This window comes from Entelurus aequoreus, linkage group LG02 (assembly GCF_033978785.1).
Source record: "Entelurus aequoreus isolate RoL-2023_Sb linkage group LG02, RoL_Eaeq_v1.1, whole genome shotgun sequence".
NCBI lineage: Eukaryota > Metazoa > Chordata > Actinopteri > Syngnathiformes > Syngnathidae > Entelurus > Entelurus aequoreus.
This window is the reverse complement of record NC_084732.1, coordinates 88,402,867-88,427,617: the sequence shown is the minus strand read 5'-3', so window position 1 is coordinate 88,427,617 and position 24,751 is coordinate 88,402,867. Positions and strand designations below refer to the sequence as shown.

The following is a 24,751-nucleotide window of genomic DNA, read 5'->3' as shown; positions in this document are numbered from 1 at the left end:
AAACGTAAACTATGCAGTGACGTAGCAAGTGGTGTCCCAATTCTTAGGTAAGATTACAAAGCACTAACCCTTGTTGCTTCATTTCGAGTGTGTAGTGGTAGTGGGTGAGGGCTAGTGGTAATGAGTGATGGGGGGGTATTGGGATTGGGCCTAAACCTGTGACTAGAAGCATAACTAATGTGCAGACCAGAGGCACCTTTTTCAACTCTCTTTATCTTACCTTCTCGTCTTTTTCCAACTCCAGCCCATTCTCTTGGAGGTTATCTTCAAACTCTTCCCGCCGGAACCGCTGGTCATCTTGATGATAATCGGTCTGTTGTTTTTGGGCAGCAATCTCTGGGTCTTCTTTTGGCTGCAGAGGTGCACGGCTGCTTCTCGAGCTGAGACTGCGGTGGAGACGGCGAATGAAGTTGCCGTCTGCAAACTTGGGAGCCTTTTGCCGAGTACTGTTGGGTTTCTGAATGTGATAGGCAAGCACATAGTCCACTCGCCGCTTGCCATCAGCAAAATATGGGCCTAACGCAAGACACGGGGGTGCTCTATCTCCAGCTTCAAGATTTTTCATTTCCTATAGGAAAGAAAAAGAAGAAGAAAAATACATTAATAAAAGAAAAGTGTGGGTTTTTAAATGCAATTTAACAAATCCACACATTACTTATTATTTTTTGTGAAATTAACATAATACTTTTAGGAAAGCCAGCACTAACTCGCGATGCCTCTGTAGGATTGATGTACAGTAAGCCTTCTTCATTTGACGACTCTAATATGTACACATCCATCCATCCATTATCAATACAGTTGTGTTTGTCCTCATTATCAGCTGACCTCTGGTGATAAGAGGGGTACACCCAGGACTGGTCACCATTCAATCACAAGACGCATATGAACAAACAAGCATTCTTACTCACAATCACACATTTCAAAAGGCCTCCTCCCCATCGGAAATGTCCTGATCACCTCCCCGAGCAGGCGTCGAGGAGGCCTCCTGACATATGCCGAGTCATCTGGCTCCATATGTATGGAGCAGCGTCAGTATTATTTAGAGTTCCTACTGAAGGACATTGCTTTTCAACCTATCTCTGAGGCACAAGGGGTCAAACTTAAAAGGGAACTGTACTTTTTTTTTTTTTGCTTATCTTTCACAATCATTATGAAAGACATAACGATGGATGTTTTGTTTTTTTTGCATTCTAAATATTAAATAAAATAAATCAAGTTTGCTTACAATGGGAGCCTCGCAATTCCGTCTATAAAGCCCTTAAAAAAACATCCAAACACCTCCATTAAGGTTTTATATACATGACATAAGTATATATGTAATATAATAATGAGCACATTTACAATAATATGTAAAATATATGTATTTTAATCATTTTAAGCATACGCGGCACATTAATTTAAAAAACAAATCACAACGTTTGCTTTCATTTTCCTTCATCACTGTTTATTACTCACTGCAGACTTCATGAGAGCCAACAAACATAATAAAACATCACTTATTGTGCAATGTCTGCTGTCATTAGGATGCCGACTGCTAGGATGTTCATATATTCCCATTTAGGTAAAGAATGACTCATAATCCACATGAAGAAACAGGGTGGAGGGGCGGGGGGAACAAGCAGTCTTTTCACGTCGTCCTCGTCAGTTTCGGATTCTAAATGGCTGTCAAAGTGTACCAAATTGTCGGAATACCTACTCAGACGTCTCATGTTCAGATGAGATGCATCATTTATGATCTAAAGCGAGGAAGCAGCAGACCACTCGATGATGTAAACATAGCAACACATGGTACATCTTTTTGATTGTGAACCTCATTTGGATTATCCTCCTGCATCTCCCCCCTGGTAGGCCCAGTTGCTCCGTGTATGTTTCATCACTTTTTGCGTAGCTTTTAAATGGCGTGCTATTTTCCCAGCCACCATTGCTTTTTGTTGGACCTTTGTCCCTCTACTTTTGTTAATAAATACTTTGGAACTGCTTAGTGGTTTCCGCATCTGCATACTAGGGTTCACATCACACAAAAGTGTAACAAGTACTTTGATTTTAGTACTCCCCACTTTTCATATGATTTGTTTTTTAACAGAAAAATGTTCATCAAAATGTTGCCTCTGTTTTAGTAGCGTCTCACATTGCGGCTAACAAACCATGATCCACCATGGGATAAAATACAGTTGTGGTAACAGCACTTTGATAAAGAAGGTGAGATACACTATTGAATTCAAGATATAACTCATAGCAAAATACGAAAGTAACTTTCCACCCTGCTCGCCCCTCTCTGCATTTCGCCATATTCGCCGAAATGAGTCTAAAATAAGGTAAAGTGTTGTTAAATCAAAAATATTAATGTATATTTCATTTATCATTCAAATGTATTTCACTTTGTCTTGTAAATGTAAAACTATAATTATTCTCTGTAAAATGTGTTTTTTGTTCATATTTTGGATGTCTAGAACAGATTAATTCAAATGATATTATTTATTATGGGAAAATGTATTCAGTCGTCATCTGACCTTTAGGAATTGACAAACGACAACTGTATATGTTTTTCTATCCTCTCAGGTCCAGCATTTTAATAAGTTAACCATTGTTTCTGCTTTACATATGATAAAAACTCTCTGAAATCCTCACACTTAATAATAACACTCTGCTTTCTATTTACACATGTTAAAAGGGAACTGCGCTTTTTTTGGAATTTTGCCTTTCGTTCACAATCATTATGAAAGACATGACAACGGACAACTTACAGCAGAAGCAATGGGAGGATGTCTATTCCGCCCATAAAACCCAATAAAGAACCATCCAAAAAGTGCCAACAATACTCCATTTAAATTTTGTGACTTGAATATTGACCAAGTATTAGTGATGTTGTTATTATAAGCGCTAGCGGACACAAACTATAACGGTGCCGTGATCACGAGCTTGACATGTTTGACTGATAAGCTGCTTCCACGCGTCCTTGCTCGGCAAATTTTTGTGGAGATCATAAATCATGCCTATCACCTGGATAGTAGAAGAATGAGAAGGTATTCCGAGAAGTTGGTACACTTTGATAGCCAATTTAGTCCCGGAATTGGCGAAAACGACACGAAAATACACTTGGTTTCACTCCCCTTTTTTTGCAAGGATTGTGAGTCATTTTTCATCTAAATGGGAATATATGAACATCCTAGCAGTCGGCATCATAATGACAGCAGACATTGCACAGTAAGTGATGTTGTATGTATGTGGTCTCTCATGAAGTCTGCAGTGAGTAGTAATCAGTGATGCAGTTGAAAAAAAAAAGCGAACGCTGTGATGCATTTTTGAAATTAATGCGCTGCGTATGCTTAAAATGAACAAAATACGTAAATATTAAATGTTATTATAAATGTGCCCGTTACTACATTACATATATACTTACATAGTGTATAAAAAACCCTAATGGGGGTGTTTGGATGTTTTTTAAGGGCTTTATGAGCACCCAGGTAACACCTAACGTTAACGTAACGTTACTGTATGGTTCTCTTTTGGTTATGCAAGATGAGAACGTTCTAAGAACATTCTTAGAACATATCAAAAACTATCTGACACACACTACCAAATATAATTTGCCTGCAATGGAAACAGCGACTGTTAGGCTTTTAGAAGTGTTTTTTTCGCAAATTTACTTTTTATACAGTATGTTGTAACGTTTCCCTAACGTTCTGCGAACGTGTTGTGTTTTGTGAACAATCTGACGTCGGCTGAGTCAAGGCTGCACGCACAGTAGGTGGCAGTAATGCACACCACAAGGTTGCTTGCCAACCGCCATAAAAAATCAAAAGAAGAAGAAGAAGAAGGCTGCACGCATGCGCGTTGAAGCTGTTCCGTGAGACAAAGAAGGACGAAGGCTAAGCAGCAAATTCCAGGATCCCGATATTCAGGCAATTGGGTGCGCCATCCATTTATCACATGTAAGTAGATAGAAAGAGTGAAATACGAAGCATGTTTTTGTATAACAATTTCCAACCTACATGATTAATTTCAGACCATTTTACGGTTTTAGCGTTGTGTCAAATGCGCGCCATGCTCAACGGCCGGCGCTAACTAGCATACATTTCTCGTGCAGGTTGGCTGTTATAAAGTTTCCAAACTGACCAAAGACCATCGAATGACTTCTGAAGAAGAGTGGATCTATCTGTAGCCTAGTTAAACAATCATTTGCCCCGTCAGTGTCATGGTTTGAGGTCCATATGGCACGAATGCTGCCTGAACGTTCCGTGAACGTTATAGTTCCGTGTGGGCGATAATAGGGCAACCCATTTTCCTTGGGGTTTTTTATAGAATAAACACAATGAAGAAGTTTCAACAGAGGGCTTATAAGCGTAGATGGGCTGCCACAACTAGGCATTTGAAGAAACAATGCCGACAGTCAACTTTAGAATTAGAGAGTGATGATAGCGAGCAAGAGAATGACACGACAATCTTATCAACTCCAGAAACAGTGACAACACTTCAGTACATGGATGCTGCGGAGACTACTTCCTGAACTGCCGCGGGTGCTGACAATGCCACCTACAGTGGCCCTGATAGTGATGAGAATGATGAAAATGATGCTGATTGGAGACTAATCCACCATCATGTCACCCTGTCATCTGATTCAGAAAATGAGAGTGATAGTGACTGCTTTGAAGATCATTTGAGTTTGTGGGCAACCGAATATCATGTCAAACATAATGCATTGGACAGCCTTTTGAAGCTACTCAAGAAAGTTTTCCAGATGGCTCCTTTTGTGGTCGTTGAGTTCCTTGGTGAACGTTCAGTCGTTGTTGTCCCAACCATATGGACAGAAGATGATGGAAAGGTTATTACTTTTTCTGAAAAGTACTGTGCATAAGCATAATATTGTAGCTTATTATTCATTATTATGTCATTCATCATGACTGGATTATTTTATCTTCAGAATAGCTTCTGCTATTGGCCAAGGCCAAATCCTACCCACTCCAGAATCCGGAAGGCTGAGATTCCTGACAAAGAAGTCTGGGATAGGCTGCCAATTCGGGTTTTCAGGAAAACATTGACTGGTAAGGGAATATTGTCAAAGTCATATCATGTATATTTTAAACAACATAAGTTAGATTAATCTTGAGTCATCAGCATACTTTGAAATTTTGCAGAAGACTTTGACAAGGCCCTTCAATACGAAAAACAAGCTGAAATGTTTTCGAGCCCAGAAGAAGAAGTGTCAACCAAACGGAGCTACATCACCCCTGAACGTTATAGAAACGATGAGGAAGATGTGTTTGATGCTGGCGGTATAGTCACTTTTCAAAGACTGTTTACTTACAATACTCAAACACTACTTAGTGGTGCATAAATTGTATTGTCTTCGTTGGTTTAGACGAAGAGGAAATTCGGCCAAAAAAGAAGTGCAGAAAAGAGAAACCACAGATCCTCGTCCAGGCACCCCCACTGCCAGAGCTCCCACCATTTAACTTTCCAATCTCCAGCGAGTACCAGACTACTTCAGCCAGTACCAGCCAATACCAGACCACTCCAAGGCATCCAGGCCGACCTCACAGCCCAGCGAGAAGCAGCACTTCCAGGCTCAGTCCAGACAGGAATAATGCATCCAGCTCAAGCCAGTACCAGACCACTCCAGCCAGTACCAGACCGCTCCAAGAAGCAGCAGGAATGCCCTTGACAGTGAACTTTAGTTGGCTATTTAACTGTTGATAGGTGGTGTTAAACAGGCTGTTACAACGGGCAGTAATACGAATTACCTCTTTGACTTTTGTTGTCTTTGCAGTTTTCCAGTTGAACATGAAAGTTCAAAATATACTTGAGAACCAGGGAGAAATTATGCGCATGCTGAGAAGGCTGGCAGCACAGTCTGTGGGGCCAGAGGCTGTGGATGTTCAAGATCTCATTGAGAAGCCTTTCGAGACTCTTGAGCAGCTGAAGGCCTTCTGTGAACGGCTCGACACTGATCTTCTGCTCAGAAAGCAGCTGGTAAATAGTTTTAATTCCCCACTGCAAAATTATCTTGCTCAGTTATCAAAAAACATGTTCTAATAAAGTATAATATTGTTGTTTATTTATTTGTATAGGTGAAAGCTTACTGCTCTTGGTGGGCAGAATTTGGCAGACACGGTGAGGACAATGCTGAGGAAAATTGCCACAAACAAAGTCCTGGAGCAGCTTGGCCTCCGTGGAAAGACAGGAAAAGTGGCGTTTGAGGACTTGCCCCTTTACAGAATAATAAATAGTAAGTGTTAATAATAGGTTTGCATCTTTGAACATATGTTGCATGTATGCTCACAAGGTCGATCTAGCTGTTATTATTACAGTATTTATTCTAAAGGGAATTCTAAATTGTGCTGGTGATTCCAGAGGCATGCAGGGGTGTTTACAAGCAGACGACCACAGCTGAAGTGGATTGTGAGCTTGGAGAGGTCCTGAACTGGCCACTTTTCGAAAGGGAGGTTCAAAATTTGAGGTACGGAGAAGATAAGATATCCCAATTTTTAATTCCATTTTATTGAAGTTCCACTGCATGTCTTTTGAATTTGCAATTATAACTACTTGCAGGAGAAGAGGAGGAATTAAGAGGGAGGGCAAAAAAGGAAAAAGAAACAAGCAAAAGAACAGAGATAGTGACAGTGAGATGAGTGACCAGGTAAATGATAAAGTAATTATGCCAATTTTTTAATTCAATTCATGAAGATCCCAGTTCTGTGTTGAATTTGCAATTATAAGTACTTGCAGGAAGCGACGGCGAAGAACAAGGATAAAGCCAAGAAAACGGACAGTGACATCTCACTGTCCGTTTACCTGGTCACTCATCTCACTATCACTCGAGTGACAGTGAGATGAGTGACCAGGTAAATGATAAAGTAATTATGCCAATTTTTTAATTCAATTCATGAAGATCCCAGTTCTGTGTTGAATTTGCAATTATAAATACTTGCAGGAAGCGACGGCGAAGACCAGGGATAAAGCCAAGAAAACGGACAGTGAGAGTGACAGTGAGATGAGTGACAAGGTAAATGATAAAGTAATTGTGCCAATTTTTTAATTCAATTCATGAAGATCCCAGTTCTGTTTTGAATTTGCAATTATAAATACTTGCAGGAAGCGACAGCGAAGAACAAGGATAAAGCCAAGAAAACGGACAGTGAGAGTGACAGTGAGATGAGTGACCAGGTAAATGATGAAGTAATTATGCCAATTTTTTAATTCAATTCATGAAGATCCCAGTTCTGTGTTGAATTTGCAATTATAAATACTTGCAGGAAGCGACGGCTAAGAACAAGGATAAAGCCAAGAAAACGGACAGTGAGAGTGACAGTGAGATGAATGCCCAGGTATATGATAAAGTAATTGTCACGGCCCAGGCGCACACTAGTGCGCAATCATCTGGGAGCCGCGCTGAGCGCACCTCCAAGCTTGAGTGACGCGCGCGTCACTCAAGCTGCTGCAGGCAGCTGCGTTCCATCTTCAATCAATGAGAGGGACGACTACTTGAACAACCGCCACCAGAGATCCTTTGCCAGAACGTAGCAATCTGTACATCGTACCGTAAGATCGTCTCCAGCTTCCTAGTTGCCTTTTTGATCCTGATCTCTGTGTTTTTTTTCCTGCGCTAATTGTCGTGTCCTCCCTCACCCCGCAGCTCCCTGTGTGCGTCCCCGAGTCACGCTGTGTGTTGTGCGCTCCTGGATCTTCCCTGTCTTCCTCGTGCTTCCTGGTTCTCGACTCCTCGCTTGCCCCCGGACTATGACGACTCTCTCCTGCCTCCCGACCACGCTTCCGCCCCTGGACAAACCCTGCCTGCCTTGCCCTTGTCTGACAGCACCGCTCCTCTCAACACGCACCTCCAACACTTGCGGTAAAACCCTCCAGTTAAATTCTACACATAGTCTGACACCCATTTCCTGTTTGGTTACATACACATCTGATATATACATATATTGATATATATAATATAATATATAATATGTAATATAATATCATAATATATTATACAATATAATATATTATGTAAATTATATATATATAATAATATATATATATATATTTATATAGAAATATAGAATTTCCCTTTTGAATAAATACGCCCCAGGCTAAACGCTCTCCCAGCCTCAGTGCCGTCTCCTTCTACCCGGTACCATCACAGTACGTTCTGGCCATGTCGGAACCAGACGGCACAGGAAGAGCTCGCTCCACTTCCTCTCCCCGACCCCCCACGAACCCTGATCTTCCCACCGTGTACACTATTGTCCGGCAGCAACAGTCTCGCTTCGATCACTTGGAGACCCAGCTTAATGCTGCCTTTACCAACCTGCTGTCAAGGCTGGACACCATTGAGCCAAGAACCCCCCCTACACCTGCGCTGGATACGGGTGCCTCCGCGGCTGCCTCAGCGGCGGCCACAACATGGAACACCTCCCTCCCCAGGGAACCCAAGATTGCCACACCCAAGACATTTGAGGGAGATTTTGAACTCTGCCGGGGATTTTTGGTCCAGTGCGAGCTCATATTTCAGCACCAGCCCTCTTGCTACTCGTCTGATGGGGCCAAGATTGCCTTCCTGTTTTCCCTCCTGTCAGGCAGAGCGCTGCGATGGGCCACAGCGGCAATCAACCAGAGCAACGGACTGACTACTGACTACTCAGCCTTCCGTGCCGAGTTCCGTGCCGAGTTCCGGGCTGTTTTTGACCACCCAGTGGACGGGGGGGGGGGGGGGGGGGGGGGTGTGCCGCCTCCCACCTCCACTCCATTCAGCAGGGATCCCGCTCCGTTGCTGAATACACCCTGGAGTTTCGCACCCTCGCAGCTGATAGCGGGTGGGGGGACAAGGCACTCCAGAGCGCGTACCGACGCGGGCTCAGTGACTCAGTGAAGGACGGACTTCTTCGGGACCGACCAACGTCCTACCGGGCCTTAATTGACCTCGCTCTCCAAAGACTAATCGAGCGAGCTGCAGAGCGAGCGCACAGCAGGTCAAGCCCAAGTGCTCGCACCAGAACGCCCGCTGTCATGTGGCCACCACTATCGGCCAATGGGGCCACCGGCACGGATGATCCCATGCAGCTAGGCAGATCCCGCCTGGCAGCCGAAGAACGGGAGAGGCGCTTCCGGCAACACCTCTGTCTCTACTGCGGGGTGGCAGGTCATGTGATTAGGAACTGCCCGATACGGCCATGCAGGACTACATTTCGGACTCTCTCGCCTCCGGCATCATTACTCCCTCTAAGTCCCCGGTGGCAGCAGGATTCTTCTTTGTGGGCAAGAAGGACGGATCTCTACGCCCCTGTATTGACTACCGCCAACTAAATAACATCACGATCAAGAACAGATACCCCCTCCCCCTCCTGAGTTCTTCCTTCGAGCCACTCGCACCCGCCACAGTTTTCAGTAAATTGGATCTCCGCAACGCGTACCACCTGGTACGCATCAGGAAGGGGGACGAATGGAAGACAGCCTTCAATACGCACCTGGGCCACTTCGAGTACAGGGTAATGCCCTTCGGCCTGACAAACGCCCCGGCGGTTTTCCAGGCCCTGGTCAACAACGTACTGCGGGACATGTTGGACCAGTTTGTGGTGGTGTACCTTGATGACATTCTTATATTTTCTAAAACCCTACAGGAACACCAACAGCATGTCCGACTGGTCCTGCAGCGTCTACTGGAGAACCGCCTGTTCGTCAAGGCCGAGAAATGTGAGTTCCACAATTCTTCAGTTAAGTTTCTTGGTCACATTATACAAAAGGGACACATGAAGGCAGACCCCAAGAAGGTCGAGGTAATAATGGAGTGGCCACAGCCCTCCACACGGACTGAGTTGAGACGCTTTCTGGGCTTCGCAGGATTCTACCGCCGCTTCATAAAGGACTACAGTAAGGTGGCCGCTCCTCTCCATAACCTCACTTCCACCCTCATCCTATTTCAATGGACCAAGGAAGCTAGTGTCTCCTTCCAGGGGCTGAAGAGGAGCTTCACCTCCGCACCTGTGCTCGTCCACCCCAATCCTGATTGTCCATTTATCGTCGAGGTGGACGCATCAGATTCGGGTATCGGGGCAGTACTCTCCCAGCGTGCCCGAGAGAATAATGTCTTGCATCCATGTGCATTTTTTTCCAGAAGACTCACACCATCGGAGTGCAACTACGACACAGGAAATCGGGAACTGCTGGCAGTACACGACGCCCTAACTGAGTGGAGACACTGGCTGGAGGGGGCAAAACATCCGTTCCTGGTACTCACCGATCATCGCAACCTCATCCATATTCGCTCTGCCAAGAGACTTAATGACCGTCAGGCACGATGGACACAATTTTTTAGTAGATTTGACTACACGCTCTCATTCAGACCAGGCTCCCGCAATACAAAGGCTGATGCCCTCTCCAGACAGTTCTCGGTGGAGACCATCAGCACACACTCAGCGGAACCCATTCTTCCCCCTGCCCGGGTGGTGGGGATGGTCACCTGGGAGATCGAGGCACGGGTAAAAGCGGCACTCCTCGTGAACCCGGGACCGGGTGGTGGACCCCCCAACAGACTGTTTGTTCCACCTGACCTTCGATCCAAGGTACTGGACTGGGGTCACTCCAGTATCTTCGCTTGCCACCCGGGGGTCCACCGCTCGCTATCATTTATCCGGCGCTCATTCTGGTGGCCATCTATGGAGACCAACACCAGAGGGTTCATCGCCGCTTGTTCCACGTGTGCCCGCAACAAGGCTTCCCACAGCCCTCCGGCGGGACTCTTACACCCCCTACCTATTCCTGGTCGACCCTGGTCTCACATTGCTCTGGATTTTGTGACCGGATTCCCCACCTCCCAAGGTAATACCACTATCCTAACCATAATTGATAGATTCTCCAAGGCTGCACATTTTGTCCCCCTCCCCAAGCTTCCCTCTGCAGCTGAGACTGCCGATTTACTCATCCGACATGTGGTCAGACTCCACGGCATTCCCCAGGACATCCTTTCTGACCGTGGCCCCCAGTTCACCTCCCGTGTGTGGCAGTCATTCTGCAAGGGAATTGGGGCAACGGTCAGCCTCACCTCTGGATATCACCCACAGAGTAACGGACAAGCAAAGAGAGCCAACCAGGGGTTAGAGACAATGCTCCACTGCGTCGCCGCCCGCCAACCCTCTCACTGGAGCAAATACATACCCTGGGTGGAGTATGCCTTTAACTCCATGACCAGTTCCGCCACAGGTATGTCTCCTTTCGAGTGCTCTCTAGGCTACCAACCACCCATGTTTTTACAGCAAGAGGTCGAGGCAGCGGTACCTTCCACCCGGGCCCACCTTAAACGCTGCCAGACCATTTGGAGGACTGCTCGGGCTGCCTTAGTGAAGACATCGGACAGGATGCGCCGCAATGCCGACCGGCACCGCATCCTGGCACCCTCCTATCAGCCCGGGCAGCAGGTGATGTTACGGGCCAAGGACCTCCACCTCGAGGTACAGTCCTCTAAATTGGCACCCCGCTACGTGGGACCTTTCCCCATCAACGCCATTGTCAACCCTGCTGTTGTTCATCTCTCTCTCCCATCTTCCATGAAGATCCACCCAAGTTTTCATGTGTCCCATTTAAGCCTGTGTCTATCAGCCCTCTCTCACCCCCCACCCCTTCCCCCCCTCCTCCCAGGGTCCTCAATAGCGGTGATCGGGTTTGGACAGTTAAGGAGATCCTCAGGGTTCGTCGGCAGGGTAGAGGGTTGGTCTACCTGGTCGACTGGGAAGGCTATGGACCGGAGGACCGATCCTGGGTGCCGGCCTCCTACCTCGCGGACCCCTCTCTTCTAGAAGATTTTTACCATGCCAATCCGGATGCACCCCGTAGCTCGTCTGGAGTCCCTCATAAGGTGGGGGGTACTGTCACGGCCCAGGCGCACACTAGTGCGCAATCATCTGGGAGCCGCGCTGAGCGCGCCTCCAAGCGCGCTGGCTCGCGCGTCACTCAAGCTGCTGCAGGCAGCTGCGTTCCATCTTCAATCAACACACTGATGAGAGGGACGACTACTTAAACAACCGCCACCAGAGATCCTTTGCCAGAACGTAGCAATCTGTACATCATACCGTAAGCTCGTCTCCAGCTTCCTAGTTGCCTTTTTGATCCTGATCTCTGTGTTTTTTTTGCTGCGCTAATTGTCGTGTCCTCCCTCACCCCGCAGCTCCCTGTGTGCGTCCCCGACTCACGCTGTGTGTTGTGCGCTCCTGGATCTTCCCTGTCTTCCTCGTGCTTCCTGGTTCTCGACTCCTCGCTTGCCCCCGGACTACGACGACTCTCTCCTGCCTCCCGACCACGCTTCCGCCCCTGGATAAACCCTGCCTGCCTTGCCCTTGTCTGACAGCACCGCTCCTCTCAACACGCACCTCCAACACTTACGGTAAAACCCTCCAGTTAAATTCTACACATAGTCTGACACCCATTTCCTGTTTGGTTACATACACATCTGATATATACATATATTGATATATATAATATATAATATGTAATATAATATCATAATATATTATACAATATAATATATTATACAATATAATATATTATGTAAATTATATATATATAATAATATATATATATTTATATAGAAATATAGAATTTCCCTTTTGAATAAATACGCCCCAGGCTAAACGCTCTCCCAGCCTCAGTGCCGTCTCCTTCTACCCGGTACCACCACAGTAATTATGCCAATTTTTTAACAGCCCTTTGAGACACTTGTGATTTAGGGCTATATAAATAAACATTGACATTGATTGAATTCAATTCATGAAGATCCCAGTTCTGTGTTGAATTTGCAATTATAAATACTTGCAAGAAGCGACGGCGAAGAACAAGGATACAGCCAAGAAAACGGACAGTGAGAGTGACAGTGAGATGAGTGACCAGGTAAATGAGAAGTAATTATGCCAATTCTTCATTTTAATTCATTAAGATCCCAGTTCTTTGTTGAATTTGCGATTATAACTACTTGCAGGAAGCGCGAAGAAGAAAACAGGGAAAGGGAAAAGAACCAAGCAAACGGACTAGTGAGACCAGTGAGCATTGAGCAGGTAAACGAGGAGTAAATTATGCCATGTTTTAATTGAATTCAATTAATCTACATTCCAGTGCTGTCTTTGTTGTATTTGTGAATATCTATAATTATTTACTTCCAGGAAGAGAACCAACAAGAAGGGGCAGGAGTACACTGACGCGCACGACCAAGACCACTGCATTCCATTTCTATTGTATTATAATTATCACTAATAAAGAATTAGAGTTGAAATTTCTGTTTGAGTGTTATTCCTGACAATATAGCACAAAAACAGAAGTAAATAGCATGTTCCTAAACAGTTCCCTAAACGTTCTAGCCAAACGTTCTTGGCTAACGTTCTGCTAACCAAGCAAGAACTCCACAACCTCACGTTCTTTGAACGTTACAAACTAACGTTCCCAGAACAATGCCACTACGTTCTCATAACGTTCACTTGTTACCTGGGCAGAATAGAGGTGCTCCCATAGGCTCCATTGTAAGTGGACTTTTGATCACATTTATTTAATATTTACAATGTATTAAAAATACATCCGTCGTCATGTCTTTCATAATGCTTGTGAACGGTAGGCAAAATTCCAAAACAAATGCAGTTCGCCTTTAAGTATTAGATGTTATGTTTTTCAACTTTACGGATCATCACGGCTTTATCTGGACCTCTCTGTCCTAAAAGACCACTTAATTGTTTTTCTACGCTGTGAGGACGTTTCTCATTCTCTTACTTGTGTGTGTGTGTGTGTATGTATGTGTGTGTGTGTGCATGTTTTTGCATGGGTATACAAGGATGAGAGTGACAGTGTTTAATGGGTTATATTTTTCTCTAATTCTGTTTCCTGCAATCTTGATGATCAATGTGGCGTGATTCTGGCCGACAACAACTTTTTATTTGGTTGGCTTCACAGTCCAGGCAAAATCGTGCTATGTTGGCACGTTGGTAAGCCCTCGAAAGTTCGAATGCGGCCGATATGCACAGTCGCCTTACGTTACGCTGTTGTCCCAAAATACTCCTCTCCCACACAAACACAGCCACAGCCAGGTAAACAATGGAATTTTGGTTTAGAATTTTTATTTCAAAGTAACATTAGGATCCATTTATACTAATCTTAATGGATGTTTCCAGGTGTCTCTGATTGAAGTGATCAGGATAGATTTGATAGCTTTCCGAAAGTTTCTATGTTACTACGTGTAGTGAACACAGCATCTCAACTAATGTTTCACATTCCCGGGGCACTGTACTTATTGCAGGCTCATAAGCGCATAATGAGAAAAAGTGCTTAAGTCAATGGGAGAATACCAGCAGAGCCAGATTTGACAGGAACACCGACATTTTAGGATTGATCCACCCTAAAAGCACGTAGTGACAGACTTACAATACGTCGACGGGAAGAATCCCGCATGGACAGAATCTACGCAACTGTGCACCTCTTCCCTCTTACACGCATGGAAGAAGAGGGCCCCAAGTCATTAGACAAACACTACCTAGTCAAGAAAGAAATGTCTTACTATTGAACTGTCATTCAGGGTCTTGGGGTTATTTGAATCCGGGGTCTTCTCCTCGCCAGGAACTGGCCAATAGTTGTCGCTCCTCCTCATGATGTTGAGTTCATCCAGCTTGACGTTAAGTGTGGGAGCGTCTGAGAATAGAACAGTGAGATGAATTTAGAGGAAAATAATCACAGAATTTGTTCAGACAAGTCACCAACTAAAGTGTCTTAAAATACAAGTACCGTATTTTCCGCACCATAAGCCGCACCTAAAAACCACAATTTTTCTCAAAAGCAGACAGTGCGGCTAATAACCCGGTGCGCCTTATATATGGATTAATATTAATATTTATTTTCATAAATTTTAGGTCTCGCAACTACGGTAAACAGCCGCCATCTTTTTTCCCCATAAAAGAGGAAGCGCTTCTTCTTCTATGGTAAGCAACCGCTCCCATAGAAGAAGAAGCGCTTCTTCTTCTACTGTAAGCAACCACCAAGGTGAGCACCCGCCCCCGTAGAAGAAGAAGCGCACGGATATTACGTTTCATTTCATATGTGTGTTTCTGTAAAGACCACAAAATGTCTCCTACTAAGAGACACGCATACAAGGTTCCACTGACTTTTGATATTCATGTGAACCGCACTGTGGATACAACGGGAGCACGTACGGTGAATATTCGCACCACAGGGAATGAGAAGTCGTCCTACTGTGGTTCTAGCTTGCCATGCTAACGGCCAGAAACTTCCACCCACGGTAATATTCAAAAGGAAGACCTTGCCAAAAAAGAACTTTCCAGCCGGCGTCATCATGAAAGCTAACTCGAAGGGATGGATGGATGAAGAAAAGATGAGCGAAGAGACCAGGTGACTTTTTTCACGCAGCTCTGTCCCTGTTGATCTATGACTGCATGCGCGTCCACATCATCGATGGTGTCAAAAAACAAGTGAAGCACACCGAAGAAGAAGAATTCGAGTGATTTGTGGATGAGTAATAACTTCAGAAAGTAAGCTTTAAATGTTTATTTTGTGTGTTGTGTGACATTAACGTTCGAGCAACATTGAGTTATTGATGTTGCTATTGCTCTGCACTATTTTGAGTGTTACTATTTTTGTGATTGCACATTTGCACATTACATTTTGGGAGTGAACAGAGTTGTTAGAACGCTGGTTTGTAATATATTATTAAAGTTTGACTGACCTATCTGACTGTTTTTTTGACATTCCCTTTAGCGTAGCGTAGGTGCGGCTAATAACACGGGGCGGCTAATAGGTAAACAAAGTTTTGAAATATGCCATTCATTGAAGGTGCGGCTTACAACACGGGGCGGCTTATGGTGCGGAAAATACGGTAAGAAAGTATTTATGCCAACAGACTACAAAACTTGTTTGAGAATGACAGTAAGAACCCCATACATAGGTACACGACATATTCATTCATCAATTCACTGTCTTTACTTCTCAGGGCATTCAATCGATCGCAACTGAACTATATGGTTTGTCTTAGAAGACGTTTCGCCTCTCATCTGAGTAGACTTCATCAGTTCATGATCATAGACTTAGATTGGTCAGATCTAGTCTTAGACTTAGATTGGTAAAATCTAGTCTAGCGGCTGGTGCCGAAACCCCAAATATTTATACTCCAAAACCAGGAGGGTGTGCCTGTGCAAGAATGGCTTTGCCCTATCATAGTGAGAAAAACAACTGTTTTGATGCAAACAAGCAATCCTAACTGTCAAAGCCAACGCCACGTTGAAGTGTAATTTCCCCTTGTTAGCATTGCGGTATTGTGTGGCAGAACAATGGCTGTGGATCAACTACTTCCAGTCCAAAATAGTCTGAATCACCCACGTTAGCATTCCCTTCAGTTGTAAACAAATGGCACAAGAAACATTCTGGTCACATTCTGTAACCAGAATGTTTTTAACTGATGTTAGAAACATTCTGTCATTTAAATTGCTGAGTCTTTTAGGAATGGTTGAAAGGACAGTGTAGGAGACAGGTGGTGTCAAAGGCTTCCCTCACTCCTCTTTCGTACCATCTGTCCTCCCTGTCCAGAATCTGTCATTTTTTATTCTCAGAGGAATGCTGTTTCTCCCTGAGGTGCAGGTAGACAGCTCAGTCTTGGCCTGAAGAGTTTGCCCGTCTATGTTGTGCCATGCGTCGGCTTAGTTGTTGTTTTATTTCCCCAATATATGAATCAGTGTATTCATAATTACACTGGATAGCATACAGCAGATTGTTAATGTGGGTGTGGTGTATCCGGTCGTTAGGATACACTAGTCTCTGTCTCAAAGTGTTGCCTGGTTTGAAGTGTACTGGGATTTTGCGTTGGTTAAAAATTATTCCAAGCTTCTCAGATAGACCTGATACATATGGAATGACAATATTTTTGCATCTGTCACCTTTTTCCTCCTCATCCACTCTGTTTTTGTTATTTCTGGTACTGGATGCACTTTTCACAAACGCCCAGCTGGGGTAACCACAGGTTTTGAGGGCTTCCCTCAAATGCTTACACTCTTTCTCTTTGGCCTGTGGGCTGGTAGGAACATTATCAGATCTGTGTTGTAAGGTTCTGATAATGCCCAGTTTGTGTTCCAGTGGGTGGTGTGAGTCAATAAGTAAATAAGTAGGTATTGGTTGATTTGTATGTGTGGGTTTTCGATAAACCCCGACATAGAAGCCCCTGTTTTCTCTAACGTGGACATCATAGTCCAAAAAGACAACTTGTTGTGTCTGACATCCTCACGTGTGAACTTGATGTTTAGTCCACTGAGTTAATGTGCTCGGTGAAGGCTTACACTTTTTGGTTTCTGATTTTCACCCATGCGTCATCCACATATTTGTTTCAATGACTTGGTCCTGTTCCCTTAAAAGAGCTCAGAGCTCTCTTTTCCATGTCTCCATGTAAAGGTTTGCTACTATTGGGGATACAGGTGATCCCATGGCACAACCCTAACCCGCAAAAGCTAACAAACATAACTAGCTAACGCTGCTCTGTCTGGCTCCCTTGCTAACGTCACATGTCACTTGGCAACAGGCACCACTCTGCTTTCATGAAACATCTTTAAACTGCATATGCCATGTTCATCCATCCATTTTCTACCGCTTGTCCCTTTTGGGGTTGCGGGGGGTGCTGATCTCAGCTGCATTCGGGCGGTAGGCGGGTACACCCTGGACAAGTCGCCACCTCATTGCAGGGCCAACACAGATAGACAGACAACATTCACACTCATATTCACACACTAGGGCCACTAGGGGAGAAGGTGTAAATCTCGCGCCAGGCCGTACCCATATCCGCAGCAGGTCTCCAAGGTGAACAGCCTCTGGCATGTTAGAATAAGAAGCCAATCAACCTATCCCCAGGTGCATGTTTTTGGAGGTGGGAGGAAGCCGGAGTACCCGGAGGGAACCCACGTAGTCACGGGGAGAACATGCAACCTCCACACAGAAAGACCCGGAGCCCGGGGATCGAACCCAGGACCTTCGCATTGTGAGGCACATGCACTAACCCCCGTCCACCATGCTGTCCTCATATCCCATGTATTCTTTTTTTTTTTATTAACTCAATTATTACCTACTTAGTAATTAAATTACACATATTAAAGAATAATTATGTTAGTAATCCAATTATTGCTTTGCAAAGTAACGAGTAACTGTAAAACTATAATCACATTTAAAAAAAAAAAATTTTTTCCAAACACTGCTCATCACACACTGCTTCTTTAAATTGTAGTATTTGGTATTGCTGATCTGAGATTGCCAGTTATGAAAGTATTTAAGAGTGCAAGTTAATACTGTGTTGGTATTCAAACTTGCTACAATATGAAATATAAAAAATATTCAATCTTTCATAAATAAACTCCAATAATGTGGATAAAGTCATCATAAATATAAACATTCAACAATAAATATTCAAATTATAATAAAAAAGCTAATTATGGAATTGGAAGGGAATGGGAATCCCATTCCCAATTGAGCATCATTTTAGTAGATGTATTGTCAATACTTAAAAACATAGAAAATAGATTTTGTTAAGCCAGTGTCATGTTTTTATAATAATAATATTATATATTTCAATAATTATCATTGTTAGTGTGATACCTTGTTCCAATATTATGATGTCTTCTCTTTTTATTGTATCCTTAAGGGCCTACTGAAATGAATTTGTTTTATTTAAACGGGGATAGCAGATCCATTCTATGTGTCATACTTGATCATTTCGCGATATTGCCATATTTTTGCTGAAAGGATTTAGTAGAGAACATCGACGATAAAGTTCGCAACTTTTGGTCGCTGATAAAAAAAGCCTTGCCTGTACCGACGTCACAGGTTGAAAGGCTCCTCACATTTCCCCATTGTTTACACCAGCAGCGAGAGCGATTCGGACCGAGAAAGCGACGATTACCCCATTAATTTGAGCCAGGATGAAAGATTCGTGGATGAGGAACTTGAGAGTGAAGGATTAGAGTGCAGTGCAGGACGCATCTTTTTTCGCTCTGACCGTAACTTAGGTACAAGCTGGCTCATTGGTTTCCACTCTCTCTCCTTTTTCTTGTGGATCACGGATTTGTATTTTAAACCACCTCGGATACTATATCCTCTTGAAAATGAGAGTCGAGAACGCGAAATGGACATTCACAGTGACTTTTATCTCCACGACAATACATCAGCGAAACACTTTAGCTACGGAGCTAACGTGATAGCATAGGGCTTAACTGCATATAGAAACAAAAGAAATAAGCCCCTGACTGGAAGGATAGACAGAAAATCAACAATACTATACCGTGTATTCACGGTTAATGCTTTCCAGCCTGGCGAAGCTTAACAAGGCTGTTGCTAACGAAGCCATTGAAGCTAACTTAGCAACGGGACCTCACAGAGCTATGCTAAAAACATTAGCTATCCACCTACGCCAGCCAGCCCTCATCTGCTCAACCTGCGTTCCAGCGATCGACGGTGCGACGAAGGACTTCACCCGATCATCCGTGCGGTCGGCGGCTAGCGTCGGATAGCGCCGGATAGCGCGTCTGCTATCCAAGTCAAAGTCCTCCTGGTTGTGTTGCTGGAGCCAGCCGCTAATACACCGATCCCACCTACAACTTTCTTCTATGCCGTCTCCATTGTTCATTAAACAAATTGCAAAAGATTCACCAACACAGATGTCCAGAAAACTGTGGAATTTTGAGATGAGAACAGAGCTTTTTGTATTGGATTCAATGGAGTCCGAATACTTCTGTTTCAACGATTGACGTCACGTGCATACATCATCATACATAGATGTTTTCAACCGGAAGTTTAGCGGGAAATTTAAAATTGCACTTTATAAGTTAACCCGGCCGTATTGGCATGTGTTGCAGTTAAGATTTTATCATTGATATATAAACTATCAGACTGCGTGGTCGGTAGTAGTGGGTTTCAGAAGGCCTTTAATCATGCATCATATTGTATTGCATTTATTTTATGAATAGAAAATTGTCTAAGGGCCAACAAATATGGTATGATAGTCCACAAGTACAAACACTCAGCAACGTCCACACTGTTAACACTTTTTTCCCGGTACACACACTTCTGCTTATATGAGTGTTATGCAGTTGTTTTACTAATTTGTGTTATACTTATTTGAATGAATATATACTGTGTTTAACTTGCATGTCAGCACAGCTTCCCATCTGCTCAGCAGCTCTTGAAAAAAACATCAGTGTAAGGTTGATATCTGCTCGTGTAACCTGTTTTGAAAATGTTTTATTATAACTTGCATACCAAACAAAATATTGCAAGAATCGGTTTGAATTGAGTATTGTGTTGGATCGAGAATCAATTCTGAATTAAATCGTCACCACAACAATCAAAATGGAATTGAATCGTGAGTCATTGTAAGATTCACATCCTTAGTAACACATCTTGTCATCTGTGAAGTCAGCCCTTCAAAGTAAAAATAAAAAACGTCATTCAAATAACAAAGTTGCACCAATAGTAGCCAGTCAGGTCTGTATACCCCACCCCCTATGCAGGATAAAAAACAAAAGCAAACCCAAAAAGAAAAATTATGGCAAAAAAAAAAAACAGAAACCCCTCAAAACACATGCATGAGACACATTTTGCAAGTTCACCCAGGTTAGCAGGGACACCAGAACTGGGGGATTGTAAAGTAAAAAGCTTAAAAGTTTAAAGCCTTAAAACAAAGTAAGTTACAGTATCATAAAGCAATCAATTTTCACGACCAAAATCCATCCATCAATCCATTTTCTACCGCTTCTCCCTTTTGGAGTGGCGGGGGGTAGGGTTGGGTATCGAGTATCGAGTATCGATTGGAACCGGGACTAACTTTCCGATTCTCCCGGAATCGTTCAAAAGTTTAAATTTCGATTCCTATTTTCGATACCAGTCCGCCGACCGGAAAAAATATGTCAGCCGAAGAAGCCGCTGAACACCAACGAAGAAGCGCCCACCGCCGGAAGTGTTAGCATAGCCGAGCGAGTCAGTCAAGCTCAAGCATGGATAGCGGGCGTCGGCGGTCGAAAGTGTGGCTTTACTTTACAAAAAAAAATGAAATAACCGCGAAATAACAGAGCTCCATGTCCTTCAAGAAACGAGTGGAGAGAGAGCTGCAGATGTACCAGGACGTTCCACCGATACTTATGTCTGACGACCCTGCTGCATGGTGGTGGTCCGGTGGAACCAACAAAAGACTTATCCTTTGCTGTCATATCTCGCTTTCTCCTATTTATGCGTTCAAGCTTCTTCCACACCCAGCGAACGTGTATTTTCCACAGCAAGAGACACTATCTGTCCAGAACGCTCACGCATCCTGCCTGAGAAGGCGGATATGGTCATTTTCCTAAACAAGAACTGTCTCTGATTTTATACTGTACCTGCTGCTAATCTGGACTGGGTTTTGCAAGTTGTTTCTTATTGCACCAGGTTAGCCCATCAGTGGGAGCACGGTAACATTTTTAAGTACCTGCAGCATCATACACTTGTGTGTGTAAATGTGTTTTCATGAGGTTTCCTGCAGCATCATACACTTGTGTGTAAATGTGTTTTCATGAGGTTTTCAAAAATAAAGCTCTCTTGAGGAAAGTGTACCCCTGGGAAAATGTATTCATAATTTATAATATTTATATTCAAGTTCATAGATTTGATATTTATATTCTAGTTGAAAACAGCCCTGTGAGGAATTTATAGTAAAGTTCATAAAAAGTTAATAGAATTAAAATTGATGGAGAATGTCAGACTATTTAATTCAGAAAGACTGTAGGTTAGCTAGCTCATTTAAAATATCCTAAACTTTTTTTTGACCCTGCCTCTTAAAAGAATCGGAATCGAGAATAATCAGGAATCGGAATCGAAACAAAGAATCGGAATCGGAATCGTTCGAATTCATACGATACCCAACCCTAGCGGGGGGTGCAGCTGCATTCCGGCGGTAGGTACACACTGGAAGAGTCGCCACAGATAGACAACATTCACACTCTCATTCACACACTAGGGCCAATTTAGTGTTGCCAATCACCTCTTTGGAGGTGGGAGGAAGCCGGAGAACCTGGAGGGTACCCACACAGTCAAATTCCACACAGAAAGACCCCAGGCTCAGTGATCGAATCCAGGACCTTCTTATTGTGTGGCACTCGCACTAACCCCGTTTTCACCGTGCTGCCATGACCAAAATCATGAATTAACAGAATTTATTACATTCTACCAACTTTACATTGTGTTCAGTGAACTTGCAGAATTTCTTGCATATGTGTTTTTGGCATTGCAGCAGTTTCCCTTTGCATTTGTTTTTGATCCTGCAGCGTTTATAGGATGACATAATATTCCAGTTGCGTGTATTTTATAGTGTTGGTTTGCATTTGGTTTTGGTCACAATTATGTGTTCAAGGCGTTTGGACGTTAAGAATTGCTGCATGTTTGCTCCGGTCGACCGCGGTCATTTGGAGCTGGGGGTTATGTATATATATTTATATATATATATATTCGGGCGAGTCATTCGCACATTACTGAAGCCAAGTGTAAACATGCACATTCACAGTCACAATTCGCGAACATATCTGCTAACATACAGTGAATAAAATGCAACAGAAAAGCCTTCTTACCAGAGTCATCGATTGTGTTCCGGTGTTTGTATGTGTCCGCGGCTTCATCTTGACACTGCATCGCCAAACTAAACATCTCCGTGCAAAAAAACACATTTATTTTTCTGCGGCGCTGTTGCGTGGATACGCACGAATACATGCTGATTATTTTTTTCATGAATTCCTTTGCAAGGCTAAAGACAACATTTCAATCTAAAGTTCAGAAAACATACCTTAAAGAGTTTTTTTTTAAATCTCCGAATATACAACACATTCCGTGTTAAAATGACCGACTAGTGAGGAGCAATGGCGAGCATCTTAATGAATATTCTGCATCAATAAACTCACATAATTAAACAACATAGTACGAATGAAAGTTGTCAAATCATCCTTCCATCATCAGGCGGAGTGAATATGTGTTTTTCAATGTGTTTGCTTTGAAATAACAGACCCGCCTGTGGCGGTATTTTGACATAATTTTTAAACGACTCACTCAAATATAGCGAGCAAAAGCTGCCAACAGTCTCCCAATGTTGTCAACGAAAATATGAGTTATATGTACACTATAAATATAATGCTATTATTATCTGCGCGGACACGCAGACCGTGTTCTTTGCCGCCCATGTGCACGAGGAAGCAAACCGTAAGGGCAACTCAAAAGATCAATTTCATCGATGCCAATTCTAAATCAATCATGAATCAATAATTATACTCGCCTCATGTGGTCTGGTCAATGTCTTTTTTGGTTGTTTGTTTTCTCAGTTTATTTTCATAGATATCTGTAAGTGTTTTTTCTCTATTGTTACATCATTTATATAATTTATTATATATTGTTATATTTGCACACCGTCAGATTTTGAGTATTGTTATATTTGTATATTGTTTATGAGGGTCATGCCACCTAATTGCTGCCATTTGCGTCCCCTGGAAATAGAATGTCAAGTGTCGTATAAAATTAATTGTAAAATACTGTGTATGCTATACTAGGAGTGTACTGCACATTGATCTGATTGCATATTTAACAAATACAATTTAAAATATTAATTCAAACTACCTTTACCTTGAACACTGGAAAAGTAGTACATGTTGAGATTGTGTTCATATATGGTCGCATGCACGGAAACATGCAAGATCCAAACATCAGTGTCCTGACTGTGAGGATAACATGCTAACCCCTGTGTCCATTTTATGTAATACAAAATAAGTATGTTTATTATGTTGTTACATTGTTACATTATCTTAAAATATACTGTATTTTTATTACGGTAATTGGCTGGTGAAAATGCTAAGCAAAGTTTAAAGCTTCGAAACAGAAATAATCCAAAACCAACACGAAAAGGCTACATACTTTACAAAAGCCACAAAACACACCTAAAACCCCAAAACACATGCATGATGCAAATGCTGCAAGTTTAGTATAGAAATAGAAGTTGGCCAGGCATCAGACCTGAGAGATATCCTGCTTGCCAGGCTAACTTCCAACTTGATTTTCTAACTTCCATTATGTACCGAGATGTAGCATTTTTTTTTGTCATGCATGTGTGTTTCAGTTCAGTTCAGTTTATTGTTCTAGGATTTGCGAGTGTTTTTGGCATTTGCCGCATTTTCCTGTTGCATATTATAATGTTTGTGTTTTTTCAGTTTAAGATAATGTGTCGGCCAACTTAATAAATAAAATTATTTTACACAAACTTACAATGTCAATAGAATATTCCGATTACTTAATTTGATTATACAATGACTCAGATTGGTCTGTCAGGAGATCAATGGTTCAAATCTTTGTTGGAACATCTTTGTGTCGTGTTTGCATGTTCTTGTGTGTGTGACCAATCCAGGGTGTACCTTGCCTCTCACTCAAAGTCAGCTGGGATAAGCTCTAGCTTACCTGCAACCATAATGGAGACACGCACTATAGAAAATAAATGGATATTATACCAAATTCAGCAAAAATAGAGTGAACTTGTACAAAAAAATGTTTTTTGGATGAAAATATTTTTTTACTATCCTTTGTAAAGGTAAGAACTTTTGTGTTGATAAATTTTGCCATATTTGGCTGTAATTTATTTATAAGTATTGCTCCATAGTTATCAAATAAACGTATGCTATTGTTATTTTGCCATCATTTTGATTGTAGGATTGGCTTTGATTCATCACAGAGCACTTTGTCTGTCATTTCA

General features: G+C 42.9%; 3 protein-coding genes across 3 annotated transcripts in view; 2 read left to right on the top strand and 1 right to left on the bottom strand.

Annotated features, from left to right (window-relative positions):
* Positions 1–22,852, bottom strand: part of LOC133640382 (anoctamin-1-like) — a 195,273-nt gene extending 172,421 nt beyond the window's left edge. Inside the window, exons 1-4 of the mRNA XM_062033774.1 lie at positions 22,808–22,852; positions 22,596–22,663; positions 14,519–14,649; positions 221–568 (exon numbers count right to left, since the gene is read on the bottom strand). Coding sequence (XP_061889758.1) covers positions 221–568; positions 14,519–14,649; positions 22,596–22,663; positions 22,808–22,848 — 588 coding nt within the window. The 5' untranslated portion in view covers positions 22,849–22,852. The remainder of the gene's footprint in view (positions 1–220; positions 569–14,518; positions 14,650–22,595; positions 22,664–22,807) is intronic.
* LOC133664798 (uncharacterized) lies at positions 4,931–6,855 on the top strand. The gene is made up of 8 exons (XM_062069718.1): positions 4,931–5,042; positions 5,136–5,273; positions 5,360–5,599; positions 5,768–5,970; positions 6,069–6,226; positions 6,352–6,457; positions 6,550–6,637; positions 6,727–6,855. The coding sequence occupies exons 2-5, from the start codon at positions 5,177–5,179 to the stop codon at positions 6,195–6,197; spliced, it is 669 nt and encodes a 222-aa protein (XP_061925702.1). The 5' UTR covers positions 4,931–5,042; positions 5,136–5,176; the 3' UTR covers positions 6,198–6,226; positions 6,352–6,457; positions 6,550–6,637; positions 6,727–6,855.
* LOC133665273 (uncharacterized membrane protein YrrS-like) lies at positions 6,626–7,473 on the top strand. The gene is made up of 5 exons (XM_062070528.1): positions 6,626–6,637; positions 6,718–6,825; positions 6,932–7,003; positions 7,093–7,164; positions 7,254–7,473. Exons 1-5 carry the CDS (start codon positions 6,626–6,628, stop codon positions 7,413–7,415), a joined length of 426 nt encoding a protein of 141 aa, XP_061926512.1. The 3' UTR covers positions 7,416–7,473.
* Positions 22,853–24,751: the final 1,899 nt, after the last annotated feature.

Bases quoted from the DNA above. Each gene is read 5' to 3' on its own strand.
- LOC133664798 (XM_062069718.1), top strand. From the start codon at position 5,177: ATGTTTTCGAGCCCAGAAGAAGAAGTGTCAACCAAACGGAGCTACATC. The intron at 5,600-5,767 runs GCCAGTACCAGA...TTGTCTTTGCAG, and splicing joins GAATAATGCATCCAGCTCAA to TTTTCCAGTTGAACATGAAA. The intron at 5,971-6,068 runs GTAAATAGTTTT...TTATTTGTATAG, and splicing joins TTCTGCTCAGAAAGCAGCTG to GTGAAAGCTTACTGCTCTTG.
- LOC133665273 (XM_062070528.1), top strand. The intron at 7,004-7,092 runs GTAAATGATAAA...AAATACTTGCAG, and splicing joins ACAGTGAGATGAGTGACAAG to GAAGCGACAGCGAAGAACAA. The intron at 7,165-7,253 runs GTAAATGATGAA...AAATACTTGCAG, and splicing joins ACAGTGAGATGAGTGACCAG to GAAGCGACGGCTAAGAACAA.